Raw genomic sequence first — 15,174 nt, 5'->3', positions numbered from 1 at the left:
TAAGAACTTGCTTTGTTGTTATGGAGCAATATTAATCAATCATTATATAAATTATGGTCAAATAAAATAAGGGCATGCAGTAAAATAAGACAAAAAAAAAAAAAAGTTTAAATTTGATTAAAAACTATTGAGATTTTCAAATGCTGTCTTCAGAACTTTGGGAGCCACTTCACCAGGGCAAACAACTGTTTAGAATAACTGATTTGGATTTTATGATGGAGTAAAAGGCTCACATTAAAGAAATTAATTATGTGGCCACTATGAGAATAAAGTTGTAGTAAGACTCAATAATTTTATCCCAATTTAGGGGCCGACATCAATGTCAAAACACAGAAGAGCAATTTTCCACCATGACCTGAGGACAAAAGAATGGCCCTTATTTGATTGAAAGCTTAAATAAAAACGATGGATATAGAACGTTATATTTCTGGCCTTTTAAACATTATCAACTGTTGAATTATTTCCCTGGGAATGACCCTCATCAGCCTTTGTAGCTGAGCGCTGCTGGGCAGGACACTGACCATTAATCTGTTCTCTTTGAGCTTTCCTCACTTTTACACTTGTTTGCACCTGTTTGTGAGCTTATGGAGCAGGAAGAGACACAGTTTACACAGTGGACCTGGAACATCCACAGAAACAGGACACATTGCTCCAGAGCCTCAACGGGGAACTGAGAGGACAGTGAGCTGTAGTCGATTCTGCATAAAGAATCATGGATCAGGGACTGAAACACGTTTTAGCTCTGTGTGTTGGACTAAACAGAGCCCACAGAGATGAGGCTACATTATAATCTGTGTGTAAAACCAAGGCTGCCCAGAGCACAGGGCTCCACAAGCCCCATAACTAGGGCCTGAAGTTATCCACAATGAGCAATGTCCTGCCCACTGAGCCCCAGGGGGTACCACACTCTGCATGCTTTTTCCAAGCAGGAGTGCAGTCAATCCACAGGGACAAACATAGCCTACTTCATTGAACAGTTTGTGATTGATGCATATGATGGCGGCAGCAAAACTGCAGTGGTGATCTAATAACTCACAAACACATGGGGCCTGTAACATACCACCATTTCAAAGTTTGATTTATGTAACCTTTAACTCATCCATGCCCAGTCTTTGCAGCTTATGTTTGCTTTGATTCAGCATTGACCCCTAAATCATTAAATATCAACTTTATGTTTGGTAAAATTAAAATCAATTTTCTATATTATGACTTTATTCTCTAACAATTATGACTTTAATGTCGAAATGTCTTAGACATCTTTTGAGTTTCTGTTCAGGACTTCATTCTTGTAGCACCTGCATGATTTATTTGTTCAATGTGACCCCATGGTAGATTTTAATAGGCTTGGAATTAAAACTTCAAGCACTTAAAAACATTCATACAAACTTATACTTCAGTTAATAATCAGATCTCTGCAGTAAAACACGCTGTTTACACGAGTTGCTCTGTTTTCTGGTTAAACGGGTCCCTCTTGAAAATGAAGCATTCAGTCTCAAGAGACAAACCTGTCAGGAACCAGAACAGCGGAACCGGAACAGCGGACCCGGAACAGCGGAACCGGAAACACGGGCTTTTGTTTTGAAAGAGGGAAATTTGAACTGAGCGCTTCCGTTCCTGCTTCGTCAAAACACGAGCGAAAAGTCCAAAAGAAAAAAAAACAACAACAACAACAAAACAAGAAAACACACAATATAAAAGCAGCACAAAGAGTGGGTTTATTGCGCAGGTTGTGACGGAGCGGCGCAGACATGAGGTGAGCGCGTTTAGACACTTTTAACCCCAAAAATAAACACTTTTATCGCTTTAGTTTGACTCAAAGTACAGCTCACTTAGACACGGACCATCACACGGAGAGGACAGGGAATCGAGCACGAAACTCACTTAAGAAAACAGTTTTATGAATCTAAAACGAGCTTATTAACAGGATCGGACTGTTATGTGTTGTGTTCAGGGGTTTAGTGTCACTTTAGCCGCTGGCTGCACTGGAAAAGACTTTAAATGAGCTTTAAAATAACAAAATGGTAACAATAAGATGAATAGCTATTTAAAAACAGTTAAATAGACTTAATACTACTAGGGAGGGTGGTTAAAAATCCGTTAATATTGTGCCAGCACTAGAATAGTCTGATACTATTTTCTTTGAATGTTTGATTTTATGAACTTTGACCTCTGCCTGCCCACTACCCAGGTGGAAATGAGTAGAGCACTGTCCCTATTAGGGCTGTCAAAAGTATCCAAAATACTAATGTTTACTAAAACTAGTACCAAAACTAGATTCTAATTTTCACAGCAGGTATCAATACTAAAAAGGTCCCATTGACAGAAATGAACCTTTCTTGCATAACTTTTGAGAGATCTTGAGCTGTATCAAAACAAGTATAAGGCACATAGACTAGTAAACGCCCATGGACCACTATGGAGCCTACCTGGGCCCATGAGGGATTACACAGATATAAGGACTCATGGGAATAGAAGATAAGTACTACCCTTTAATGTGGAACATCACAGTATATTGTCTAAAGAGTGTTTTTATCATCATCGTGGTATCAGAATCACTATTGAGTATCAAGTCTATTCCTTATCGAAATCAAGTTTGAAATTTTAGTATTGTGACAGCACTAAAGTGGCTATGTTTAGTGTTCAGTAAAACATCTCTACACACCTCCCTATAGAAACTCTGTAGAACCTGCCTCAGTTTGTTTTTTTATTTATTTATTTATTTTTAAGTTAGGTCACTGTTTAGTAAGGTTATAAAAGGCAATAGTCAAGATATTTAACTGTCATCATGTACAGTGGTGTTTTGTATATTAGCTGTATGTATCTTGTCCGTGTGTGAGTTGCCGTAGGACTCATGTCTGGTTAAAATTATACTTAAATCTGTAATAGTTAAGACTTGTGTTTAATGAAATGAAGCACAAAATCACAGGTTCTTATATCACAATCGCCTTTTGTTTACTATGAGGGTGGAGTTATATTTGTGCAGGCATCTATATAGCTCTTTATAATGCCATATAACTCTGTATAACTCTATGGGACATTCACTGTTTTTAAATAAATCTCCAAACTTCTGACCTACAAACGCTGAACCTTTTCATTATTAGTTTGGGATGGGTTTGGTTTAGTCCTGGTTTAGTCCCGGTTTGGTCCTGGTTTAGTCCCGGTTCTTCTCATTATTGGTTTGGGATGGGCTCCACAAACTCGTCATATTAATTTTGTGTCTTAAAGTCTCTGACGACACTCATGTCTTTGGGCTTGAATAAGGGCTCCACTTTGTAAAGAGATTGTGAAAAAAATCATGTGACTTTTATTCATTTAAACTGACAGAGCAGACACTGAACTTTGAGTCAGTTTTTGTTTCATGTGGATAGGCTCAGGTACAGATATTAACCATAAACCAGGTCACACATCCGTATCTGACCGTCACACAGCAAACTCCACCTGAGAATCCTTGAGTAATAGTGCAGTCCTACCTAGTGTTGTCACGATAATACAATTTCAAACTAAATTTTCATACTAAGGAATAGACTTGATACTTGATACTGATTCTTATACCACGACAACAATAGAATCTTTAGACAACAGAATGTCATTTACAGCATTAAATGGTAGTACTTTCTTTTCTTTTCCTACATGGCCTTATATCTGTGTAATCCCTCACTGTCCAGTAGGCTCCATAGTGGTCCATGGGCGTATAGTAGTCTTATACTTGTTTTGATACAGCTCAAGATCATTCTAAAGATATTCAGGAAAGGTTAATTTCTGTCCTGTTAATGGGAGTTTTTTAGTATCGGTACCTGTGAAAAACTAATATCTAGTTTCGATACTAGTTTTAGTATTGTCTAGTATCTAATTTTTGGTACTTTTGACAACCGTGTTTAATATTAATGTTTGTTTTTAGAGTCAAAATGAAGAAGTTGAAGCCAAAGCCGAAGGTCCCGGAAGAAAGTAAGCGATTTTTCAAAAAATTGATTAAACAGTTTTGTGTTTGTCTGGAATGAAATAAAATCACTTTTAGTTGAATAATTAATTTTGTATGTTTGTTGTGAAATTTTCCAGGTTGCGCTCTGTGCGGTTCCTGTGACGACGACCCAGTGATCCTCGGAGACAAAGTTAAAGTCCCAGAACTGAAACGCTCTGTGCACTACTTCTGTTTGGTAAGACTGAACCAGGGACGGGACCAGGGACTGAACCGAGACCTGGACCGGGGACCTGGACCGGGGACCTGGCCCGGGGACCTGGACTGGGGACTGAACCAGGGATGGGACCGGGGACTGAACCGGGGACGGGACCAGGGACTGAACCGGGGACGGGACCAGGGACTGAACCGGGGACTGAACCGGGGACGGGACCGGGGACGGGACCGGGGACGGGACCGGGGACCTGGACCGGGGACCTGGACTGGGGACTGAACCAGGGATGGGACCGGGGACTGAACCGGGGACGGGACCAGGGACTGAACCGGGGACGGGACCAGGGACTGAACCGGGGACGGGACCAGGGACTGAACCGGGGACGGGACCGGGGACGGGACCGGGGACGGGACCAGGAACTGAGCCAAGTTTTTTGTTGTAGCTGACGTCCTGCGGCGTGTATCAAAAGGGGGCTGAGCGTGAGGGCGTGTTTGGGTTTCTGGTCAACGACATAAAAAGAGAGATGCGCCGCTCCAGTCGACTGGTGAGACTCTTTATACAGTGTACATACATATAAGAAGTTTACATACACTATATAAAACGATACATATGGGTTTTTTTTTTTATCTCATTGTCTGACATGAAATCAGTCTAAACCAGAGGTGTCAAACTCAGTTTCACCAAGGGCCACATCAGCAAAATGGTTTGTCTCAAATTTGCAAAGATATAAAAAATATGTCTGTGTAACTGCGTAACTTCTGATAAACTGACATTTTAAGACAGTCATACATTTAAATTACGTTGTCGTGGGCCACATAAAATGACATGGCGGGCTGCATTTGGCCCCCGGGCCTTGAGTTTGACACATGTGGTCTAAACCTTTCCTGTTTTGTGTTGTTTCTATTTTCTAAATGCCAGAATAGTGAGAAAGACAATTAAGACAATTTTTTATTACTTTCTTTAAAGTCAGAAGTTTACATACAGTAAGATTACTATTGTGGACCTGCATAAGTCTGGTTCATCCTGGTGCAATTTCCAGATGCCTGAAGGTTCCACGTTCATCTGTTCAAACTATTATACACAAGTATAAACACCATGGGACTGTCCAGCATCACACCGCTCAGGACGGAGACATGTCCCAGAGATGAACGTGCTTTGGTCTGAAATGTGCATCACCACAAGAATAAAAGTAAAAGACCTTGTGAAGATGCTGCTGAAGCTGATAAGAGTGTGTCATTATCCACAGTGAAACGAGGACTGTACTGACATGGACTGAAACACACTCTGCACGAAGAAGACAGTACTCCAAGTTTGCAAATGCACACAGGGACAAAGACCTTCATTTTTGGAGACATTTCCTGTGTCTGACGGAACTAAATTGAACTGTTTGGCCATAATGAGCATTTTTATGTTTGGGGGAAAAAGGGGAATGTTTACAAGCCTGAGAACACCATCCCAACTGTGAAATATGGGGGTGGTGCCATCATGTTGTGGGGTTGTTTTGCTGCAGCAGGAACTGGCTCACTTCACAAAATTCATGAGGAAAGAACATTATGTGGAAATACTAAAGCAACATCTCAAGACTTCAGCCAGGAAGTTAAAGCTTGGACACAAACTGGTCTTCCAAATGGACAATTCCCTGAAGCATTCTGCCAAACTGGTTACAAAGTGGCTTAAGGATAACAAAGTCAATGTTTTGGAGTGGCCACCACAAAGACCTGATCTCAATCCCATTGAAATGTATGAACAGACCTGAAAAGGCATGTGTGAGCAAGACGGCCACAAACTTGGCTCAGTTACACCAGTTCTATCAGGAGGAATGGACCAAATTTCCTGCCAACTATTGTGAGAAGTTTGTGGAAGGAAAAAAATTTGACCCAAGTCATACAGTTTAGAGGCAATTGCACCCAATATTAATAAAATGTATGTAAACCTCTGACTTTGAAGATAGTTCTCTCATTATTCTGGTATTTAACAAATATAAACAATTTTGTTAATCCTAATTGAAATCAAATTAAACTTTTCCTGTTTTAGGTCATGTCAAACAGTGAGAAAAAAAAACACATTTGTCTTTTTATATAGTGTATGTAAACTTCTGGTTTCAACTGTATGCACATACTTATATTATATACACACACGTGTTCATACACAGGTGGTTTAGGCATCAAATTAAACCAGATTCGCCCCCCCCCCCCCCCCCCTCTATATTTTATTTTTTTGTGTTGTTCATCATTGTTCATTGTTAAAGATGCACTATGTAACTTTCCAGGGGTAGGGTTCACCATTGCCACTTGCTGGTCTCCTTGGAGATGTTACTGCTTTCCTTTTGTTCCACAGTGTTATCTGTCTTCCTTACATTCATTTAGAGGTGATTATATTGCTCAAACACATCTTGAAAAACATTTATTCATATATACTGTGAGCAGCTTGCCGCTTTATAGATCAAACCAGTAAACCAATAACCTCTCCATGGAGACAAACAGGTGCCAGGTCTTTAGTATGTTTTCAGAAGCAGAATGTGCTCTCTTAGATCTTGTATTTCGTCTAATATGGGACTAAATAAATTCTTGTCGGACTGGTTGACTAAAAAGGGGGCGTGTCAAAAGCTCTCAACTATTCTGTATCTCTGTATCTGATCCAAAGTGCACTCACAAGATGACACCTGCAGGGGGAGTTCATGCAAAAACTAGTATTTATGCAGGAAAAAAGTACAAGGAAAACAGATTAAACTCATCCTCTCTGCTGTAGTCCCATATAAACTCTAATCATATAAAGAACATGATGAGTCATTCTAATACACATTTTGGTTGAGTGAGACTCCATGGAGCGATTCATGGACTAAATGACCAAAGCCCCTCAGCCCTAATGTCGTGCCTCCTTTGGTTTTCATTTGAACGCCATATTTATTTTCCAGACATGTTTCGGGTGTCACAAGAAGGGGGCGTGCGTGGGCTGTTTTGTGCCGCGCTGCAGGAAGAAGGTGCATTTCCCGTGTGGACAGAGGCTGGAGTTTGTGTCCCAGTTCAAGTGTCCTTTCCCGTGAGTCTGCACACACAACATGTCCAAAGAGGAGGACGACTGCAAGGCTCCGCCCACAAGCCTACGTCACCCATGCTCCGCCCACAAGCCTCTCCATAAATATATAAAAACATGATACAAAACTGTACACAGCAATTTGACAAACCTGATGTGATGTGCTGTAGTTTCATTAGTGGGATGCAGCTGATTGTGTTGTGATAGTGCTCTGAAGCGGGAGTCGTTTAAGGTTCAGATCTGGGTTCAAATAGGCTAGGGTTAAGGTTTGGGTTTAGGTTAAAGTTAGGGTTAAGGTTAGGGTTATATAGATCTGTTTGTATATGAGCTAAACCCATGTCTTGTGTATAAAGAGAGTGACTGAGGGGAGAGGCAGTCTATGGCAAATCCACACTAACTGCTTCCTCTTGTCCCAGGTCGTACTGCCCGGCCCACGCCCCGTCCCAGAGTCTGAGTCCTGGTCTGAGTCCTGGTCTGGACCTGAGTCTTCCTCAGTCCTGTTCGGTCTGTCTGGACCCCATAGACCCACTTCTGTCCTTTTCCATCCTCAAGTGTCCCTCCTGTCACAGCAGCTGGTTCCACCGCCACTGTGTCCAGGTCAGAGGGTACAAGGTCACAACCTTTAGAATCTGTGTTCAGATCAGAGGTCACATCTTTAGAATCTGTGTCTAGGTCAGAGGTCACAACCTTTAGAATCTGTGTCCAGGTTAGAGGGCACATCTTTAGAATCTGTCCAGGTCAGAGGGCACACCCTAAAGGAGGAGGGAGCTTGTGTGCAGGGCAAACATGTTGAGTTTAGATTCTATAAACATAAACACATTTTACCTTTTAGGACCTAAGCACTGTTTAACTTGGACTTAACAAGCTCACAGCTCTGTCATCAGTCTTAGTCCTGGTCCTAGTCCTGGTCCTGGTCCTGGTTCTGGTCCTGGTCCTGGTCCTGGTCCTGGTCCTGGTCCTGGTCCTGGTCCCGGTCCTGGTCCTAGTCCTGGTCCTAGTCAAACTCTGGCCTGTTGCAGCATCATGCTCACACTTCTGTCTTCAGTGCCAGTTCAGTCCTGGTCTAACTTTGGTCTGTTACAGCGTCAGGCTCACAGTTCGGGGCTGTTCTTCTTCAGATGCACTCTGTGTAACAACAAAGATCAGTTTCAGGAGGAAATGCTGCGACTTGGGATCCACATCCCAGAGAGGTCAGAGGTCAAATAAACACAAAACATGATTTAAATAAAATATACTTTCACCACACACACACACCAGAGGTCATAGTCTCAGTAACTGCTATAAAGTAACTTGAAACTGATGTCATCTGTTGTATGCAGAGATGCATCGTGGGAGTTGGAGACTGGGGCATACTCAGAGCTGTTGGAGGTTTACAGACACTGTGACGCAGAGACCTGTGAATGCCCCGAGGGGAGGGGCCACTCCGCCAAGACAGGGTAAGAACCTAATATATGAGTTTAGTCCTGGGTCCGGTCCTAGTTCAGTCCTGGTCTTGTTTCAGATACCTGGAGATAATCCGTTGCCGTCTCTGTGGATCCAGAGGGACTCACAGGAAGTGCTCCGGTCTCAGACTAGAGACACGAGACTGGGCGTGTCCCGACTGCACTAGCGCCATCGACGGGAAATGTGAGCAACATGCTAACAGCATGATAACAACATGCTAACAGCATGATAACAACATGCTAACAGCATGATAACAACATGCTAACAGCATGATAACAACACGCTAACAGCATGATAACAACACGCTAACAGCATGATAACAACACATAACTATTGATACTTTACAGATGATGTCATCAACTGCAGGCACTGCTCTGTCTGAAGCTGTTACACACGCAGCTTTGTTTTAAAATCAGGGCTTTTCTGTAAAATTGACTCTTTAGAGCTTTTAACCATTCTATAGTTGTTTTCCCTCAGCATTGATCACAGGTTTCCAAAACTGTGGTGTTTAATTCCTTTTTTGTATCTTGTATTTCAAACTATTTAAAAACATTTTGATGGTGTTTATGTGTGCATTCTGTCATAATCTGTCATATACACAACCTTATTTTATTTGCCTTATATATGTTTGTAATTCCCTTGCTGACCTCTGGAGGGTGCCATACACACTGACTTGTTCTTCTTCTGGTGTTTGTAGCAGTGTTGATGGCATCTCCAAACCTCCCTCAGAGAAGAAGTCTGTCCAGGATCAGCTCGCCGCCCCCCGTCTCCCACAAGAGGTACTGCAGAGTGAGGGACACTATGGACACGCCCCCTCGCATTCATGCACACCCCACACAAAAAACACTTTATCTTGTGAGCTTTAGGTTCAGGTCCTGACCCAAACCTCTGGGGGCAGTCTGGAGTCTCAGGATGAATGAGAGACAGACCAGGACCTGGAGTGTTTCACTGTAGCCTGTGGCTTATTCTGTCTCTCATGTCTGATTCCCATGTCTCTCTGTTCCTCTGTCTGACTCCCACGTCTCTGTCTCTCTCTGTCCTAGGCTTTGGAAAACACCCAGAGACGCAAGACTGAAGTCCTTGCCTCTGGGTGTGGCCGATGTTTGTGCCCTCCATTTGGTTAGCATTTTAGCACTTTAGCATTTTACCAAGGATCCAGAAGTGCATACTTCACTGTCTTGATCTGGCAAATTTACCCATAATGCATAAGATTGAGAGCTTTGCTGGAGCTCTAATTCAGCATAGGCATCCACTTGTTGGAAAGTTTTTAAAAGCAAATACTTAATATCTACCTAAAAGGGAAGAATATGTATGAATACAAATCTTTATAATGAGGGTTTCTTCTTGGGGAGGCTCTATACAGTGGGCTAATAGAACAGGCTTTGGAGAGGAACAGCAGCAACAGCAAAAAAAAAAAAAAAAAAAAAAAAATGGTCACAATGACATCCCCCATTGTTTGGGCCAAGGAAGGAAGTGACTTTGGAGGAACACACTACCAAGACAAGGCTTTAGAAAAAACCCTCTGTGTCCCTTGTCTCTCTCTGGTGGCTTACTCTTGTGTCTCTCTCCCAAGTCCCACCTCTCCTCTCCCTTTGGTCTGCCGGGTCCCGTCTTCTGTCTCTCGGGTCTCATCTTCTGTCTCTTTGGTCCTGTCCATTGTCTCTCGGGTCTCGTCCTCTGTCTCTCGGTTCCCGTCTTCTGTCTCTCAGGCTCACCTTGTCTCATTGTCTCACTCTCTTTATGTCTCTCTGCTCCTCTCAGGTCCCGACTTTCCTCCTCTCCCTCTTCGGCCTCCCCTCAGAAGTTATTTCGCTCCCTGCGGCCCAGGCCCCGCCCCCAGCACCAGGTGACCTTCAGACTGCGCCCCCGCAGCGGCAGGCACCGCCCCCTCACAGACAGACAGCACCCCCTACTGGAGGTGAGCGGAGAGGATGTCCTGGCGCCATCTCTGGAGCTGCTGAGGAGCTCAGAGTTTGACCCAAACAGAGAGCTGAGCATCAGGTATAGCACCCCCATATGTCTAGAGCTGTCACAATAATGACTTTTTTGTTTTCATCTAACAGATCAGTTTGTTTATTTACATTTACATTGACATGTTTTGATGAGGAGTGCAGATGGGTCCAAAGAGTCACATGATGCTGTCACTCTTTGGCGACCTCTTCTTTCCGGGAGAGGAAGGACGTTCCCTGATCTATGTCCATGATGCACTAAACCAAGATGAGGGCGCGCAGATTCTTTCCCACTCTTGGGATATGGTTCTGAAGAAGTTGGACTGCAGAGGGCGCTGTTGTCCTTCCTCTCTCATAAGGAAGGCTGCGCCGAAGGCTGGAAATCAGCCCCTCCACCCCTCCTATTTAAGCCCTCTGTGCTTTTTGTTTCAGGTTCACAGACAACAGGACTCCGTTTTCCAGCAGCCCTGGCACTGATGGTGCTCTGCAGCACTTCCTGAATCTACTGCTGCGGCAGATTCAAGACTGTGAGGTGTTTGAGGGACCAATGGGATGCAAGAACCTGGCTCTGAACGCTCAAGGTACAAACTAAAAGACCATGACTGAACCAGGACCAATTCTGTTCTTTTTACTGTATATCTGATCCAGGGACAGTGTAGTATTTAAATGGATACAGCGTGCTATCCGCCGTGTTCCAAACAGGAAGTGAGCATGGGTGTGAGTCGACTCCAGCGGCTCTGGCTCTAATTCACTTTCTATGTAAAAACTCTGTCCCCTCTCTCTGTAACTGCTGCTGTCAGACTCGTCATTTTGTTCTTAAAATGTTCATATTAACCTGCTCTACAGAATCCTGGGGTTTTCACTATTTTGTCCTAAACCAAGATATGAACACACACACAAAAACAGACCCTGACGTCGCTCCCACTACCGTTAGCAACAGGTTGAGTGACATCCGCCTCCTGCCTAATCAGCGGTGTGGTTGAGAAACGGCCATGCACCTTCAGCCTCGGTCTTGGTTGGCTCTTTGGTTTCATGCTTGAATTTCCAAATATGGACCCTGGTTGCAGATTAGCCACTATAACTGCTAGACTTGATGGTGATGTCACACTCACTTCACTCTAACTCTGACCTCTCCCCCCCGTATGATCTCTGCCTCTGCCCCTATATGACCTATGACCTCTGCCTTGTGCCCAGCCCTTAAAGAGGACCTGTACTTTGACATTGGCGTTCTCCTGGCTCTGGCCCTGGTGCACGGCGCACCCTGTCTGCGGTTCTTTTCTCCTGCGCTGTACCAGCTCCTCTTCAACTTCCCCCAAAACCAGCCCCTGACCCTGAGCCACCTCACTCCCGGCTCCCCCCTGACCAGCACCATCCAGAGGGTGAGTGACCCAGAGAGGACCCATGGACTTGGTGCGGTGGGATAGTCCCTATAGTTATCATAGTTTAACATCAGTTAAAGAGAGCATTTCATTTCTTCTATGGGGTATTAACTGTAACGCATAACATATGTTTCCTTTTAATGTTTTAAAAATTCTATATTCATCCAAACCATATTAACATATTTTATAAGTTTCACTTTCGTTTCTAATGCTCTCTTTGCTCTCTGTGCTAAGTCACTCCCCCTTCAGAGCACTAACATAACACAATCAGCTGCATCCCACTAATGAAACTACTGCACATCACATCAGGTTTGTCAAGTTGCTGTGAACAGTTTTGTACTGTGTTTTTGTATATTAATTGTGGGACCATGGGTGACGTAGGCTGGTGGGCGGAGTCTTGTACAGGCTCGTACTGCCACCTGTAAGGAGGGTTTGAATAGTTCCTGGGACAAATCACTAGGTTCCTCAAACATGCATGAATGACATCTAAATCATCATGTTTTTGATGAGGGAACAGTATTAGAACATGAGATAAAGATACAAATTTAAAAAATCAAAACTTTTTTTTTAGATCGAAGCTGCACAATCCATCTCGGAGCTCCAGTCCGTCCTCTCTTCATGCTCTGATCACCTCACCCTGTCCGGCTGCAACCGACCAATCAAGAGCCTCGAGGAGCGGGCGGGGCTAGTGGACGACCTTATCGCCTTCAGTTTGATCACCAGGATGCAGCTGCCCCTACAGAGGTGAGGACTGATCCAGGACTGGACCAGGACTGAAATCACAGTCTGAACCATGGACCAGAGCAGGGACTAAACCAGTTCTAAATGAGGGTCTGAACCAGGACTGAACCAGGACTAAATCTGGGACAGAACTGGATCTAAACCCAGGTCTAAACCCAGGACTGACCCTCCCATTTGACATATTGTTTTGTCTCAGGTTCCGTGAGGGTCTGCAGACTCTGGGTGTCTTTGAGCAGGTGAGTCTGAAACTTGAACCTGTAATCTCACTGTAAACACTTTGTTCCCCTTAGTGATGTGGTGAAGCTCCCCTGTGTTTTTAAAGTGGGTCTCAACGCCTGAACTCCGCCCACAAACACATTTCAAATAGAGCTGCTAAACTGGGCGGGGCCTGGAGGACTAAAGGGGAGGGGGAGGGGGGAGGTCTGGAGGTATAAGGAACAGGATTGGCCTAACAAGAATCCACACTTCAAACTCCGCCCCTGCCTGCACCTGACTGTAAACAGGACAGTCCTGTGTGATGTTACATAAAACTTGAAATCACAGAGGCCACTGAAGGCAACACAAAAAGAAAGCTGCAAATGTACCCAGTTTGCCCTAAAATTACCAAAATGTTAAAAATCCATTTACTTTCACCAGACTCATTCAGATTCCACTACAGATGACCTTGCCAGCTATTGCCTTTAACCTGATTTGGTGTGTTTAGACCTTTACTGGCATTTCCATTGGAGCTTCTTAATCACGGCTTTCAGCTTTTCAGACGTTTTTGTTTTAAATTGTCAAATCACTATGGCAACAGTTGGAATTTTTTCGCATGATGATTGACGCCCTCTCCCTCTTTGTTCAGGTGCAGCTCTACCCGTCAGTCTTCCTTCCTCTCTTCACTGGAGGAGGGGAGCTCTCACACACCTCTCCTGCCCAGGATCAAGCTCCCGAATGCGGGCACCAGGAACAGGACCACACCCCCAAGCGCCCAGTTCCCTCCATAGGCCGAAGACATCAGTCCACAAGGGGGACACTAGGACTGAACCAGGACTAAACCAGGACTAAATCTGGGACAGAACTGGATCTAAACCCAGGTCTAAACTCCGAATAAACCAAGACTAAACTAGAACCAAACCAGGACTGGGACTTGACTAGAAATAAACCAGGACTGAACCAGGACTAGAACTTGATAGCATCGCCTGTTTGGCTCGATGTCCATAAAGACTAAATGGGCAATACCTAACTTTTCTGGTGTAGGGTCTTGCTCCTGTTTAAGTGCCTATGTCAAGTTGGGATGATTCTAATTTTCACTTGATCTGGTGGAGAAAATAAAACCTATTGTAAATAAATTATAGTTTTACACACATCAAGAAGCAATTTGTCAAGAAACAATGGAAAATGTGTTGAAGATTACAGGAAGTAGAGAGTTCTAAAACACTGACGGAGCCGCACTGGGAAAAGTCTGTCCAAACATTCCTCCAAATTTGCAATAATAATGATGCACCAGATTCATATAGCACTTGACTCACAAGACACTCAAAGAGCAGAGCATTATTCATTTTCTCCACACTTGGTGGTGATGAGTTACTTTATGTAGGTACAGCTGCCCTGGGACTGCCGATAGTGCAGACTGGCAGCTTTAGTTCAATGTGTGTGGGTTTTTTTTAACCCAACAGTCTCCCATCCATGTATTAACCAGGCCCCGCCCTGCTTAGCTTCAGAGATCTGACCAGATCAGGCTTCGACAAGGTTTGGCCACAATCTACTTAAAACACATTTTTAGATACTTAAAGCATTATTTCAACAAAATAAAAAGGTTTTCTTTTATTTTTATTTGTCAAATGATAATTTCTGTGTACATTAGGAGGTTTGGCCCAGTGTACCACATGGTTGCTAAGTAATTCTCTAACATGTCATGTTTTCCAACCAAAAAGTACTAGGAACAAACTAGAACTGCACCTGAGGGACCAAAAATTCCACTTAAGGACTAAACTACGTGACTTTTCTTTAGCTTGAAAAAAAGCATTAAAACTCTCATCTTAATTGTTCAAAAAAGTTTGATCTTTTTATTGTTAAAAACATTCTTTGACATATTTTACTCATTGAGCAGATGGTACATGGTTTTTGTTGTCATGTCTGTAATGTTTTCTTCCTGTTGATCTGTGTGTTTGATTCGTTTGTGCTGTTTATTTACTGTTTATTGAACTGGTTTTACAAAAGAAAATTCTAGTCTGGTTTTATTTCTTAAAGACAATGTTTTTAATCAGCAAAATTAAGTTCAGATTAGTGTTATACTGAAATATCAAACTCGATTTTGATACTGACGATACAACGATGATAAAAACCTTCTTTAGACAAGAGAATGTGATGCTGTACATTAAATGTTCGTACTTTGTTTTTCAATTCCAATGTGAATTTATATCTGTGTAATCTGTGTCCACATAGCTTCCATAGTGGCACATGGGCGTATACTAATCTATGTCTTATACTTGTTCTCATAATTCTAAGATATTCAGG

The 15,174-nt window shown here is 43.2% G+C and overlaps 1 protein-coding gene across 1 annotated transcript; it reads left to right on the top strand.

The window, feature by feature from the left end:
- Positions 1 to 1,621: 1,621 nt before the first annotated feature.
- g2e3 (G2/M-phase specific E3 ubiquitin protein ligase) lies at positions 1,622 to 14,872 on the top strand. The gene is made up of 16 exons (XM_033987791.2): positions 1,622 to 1,753; positions 3,899 to 3,945; positions 4,057 to 4,154; positions 4,573 to 4,674; positions 7,045 to 7,169; positions 7,580 to 7,760; positions 8,247 to 8,353; positions 8,483 to 8,599; positions 8,665 to 8,789; positions 9,304 to 9,385; positions 10,368 to 10,607; positions 10,988 to 11,136; positions 11,750 to 11,934; positions 12,506 to 12,678; positions 12,872 to 12,911; positions 13,520 to 14,872. Exons 1-16 carry the CDS (start codon positions 1,749 to 1,751, stop codon positions 13,709 to 13,711), a joined length of 1,968 nt encoding a protein of 655 aa, XP_033843682.2. The 5' UTR covers positions 1,622 to 1,748; the 3' UTR covers positions 13,712 to 14,872.
- The last annotated feature ends 302 nt before the right edge of the window (positions 14,873 to 15,174 follow it).

Source organism: Periophthalmus magnuspinnatus, chromosome 22 (genome assembly GCF_009829125.3).
Source record: "Periophthalmus magnuspinnatus isolate fPerMag1 chromosome 22, fPerMag1.2.pri, whole genome shotgun sequence".
Lineage (NCBI taxonomy): Eukaryota > Metazoa > Chordata > Actinopteri > Gobiiformes > Gobiidae > Periophthalmus > Periophthalmus magnuspinnatus.
This window is presented reverse-complemented; position numbering and strand designations above follow the sequence as displayed.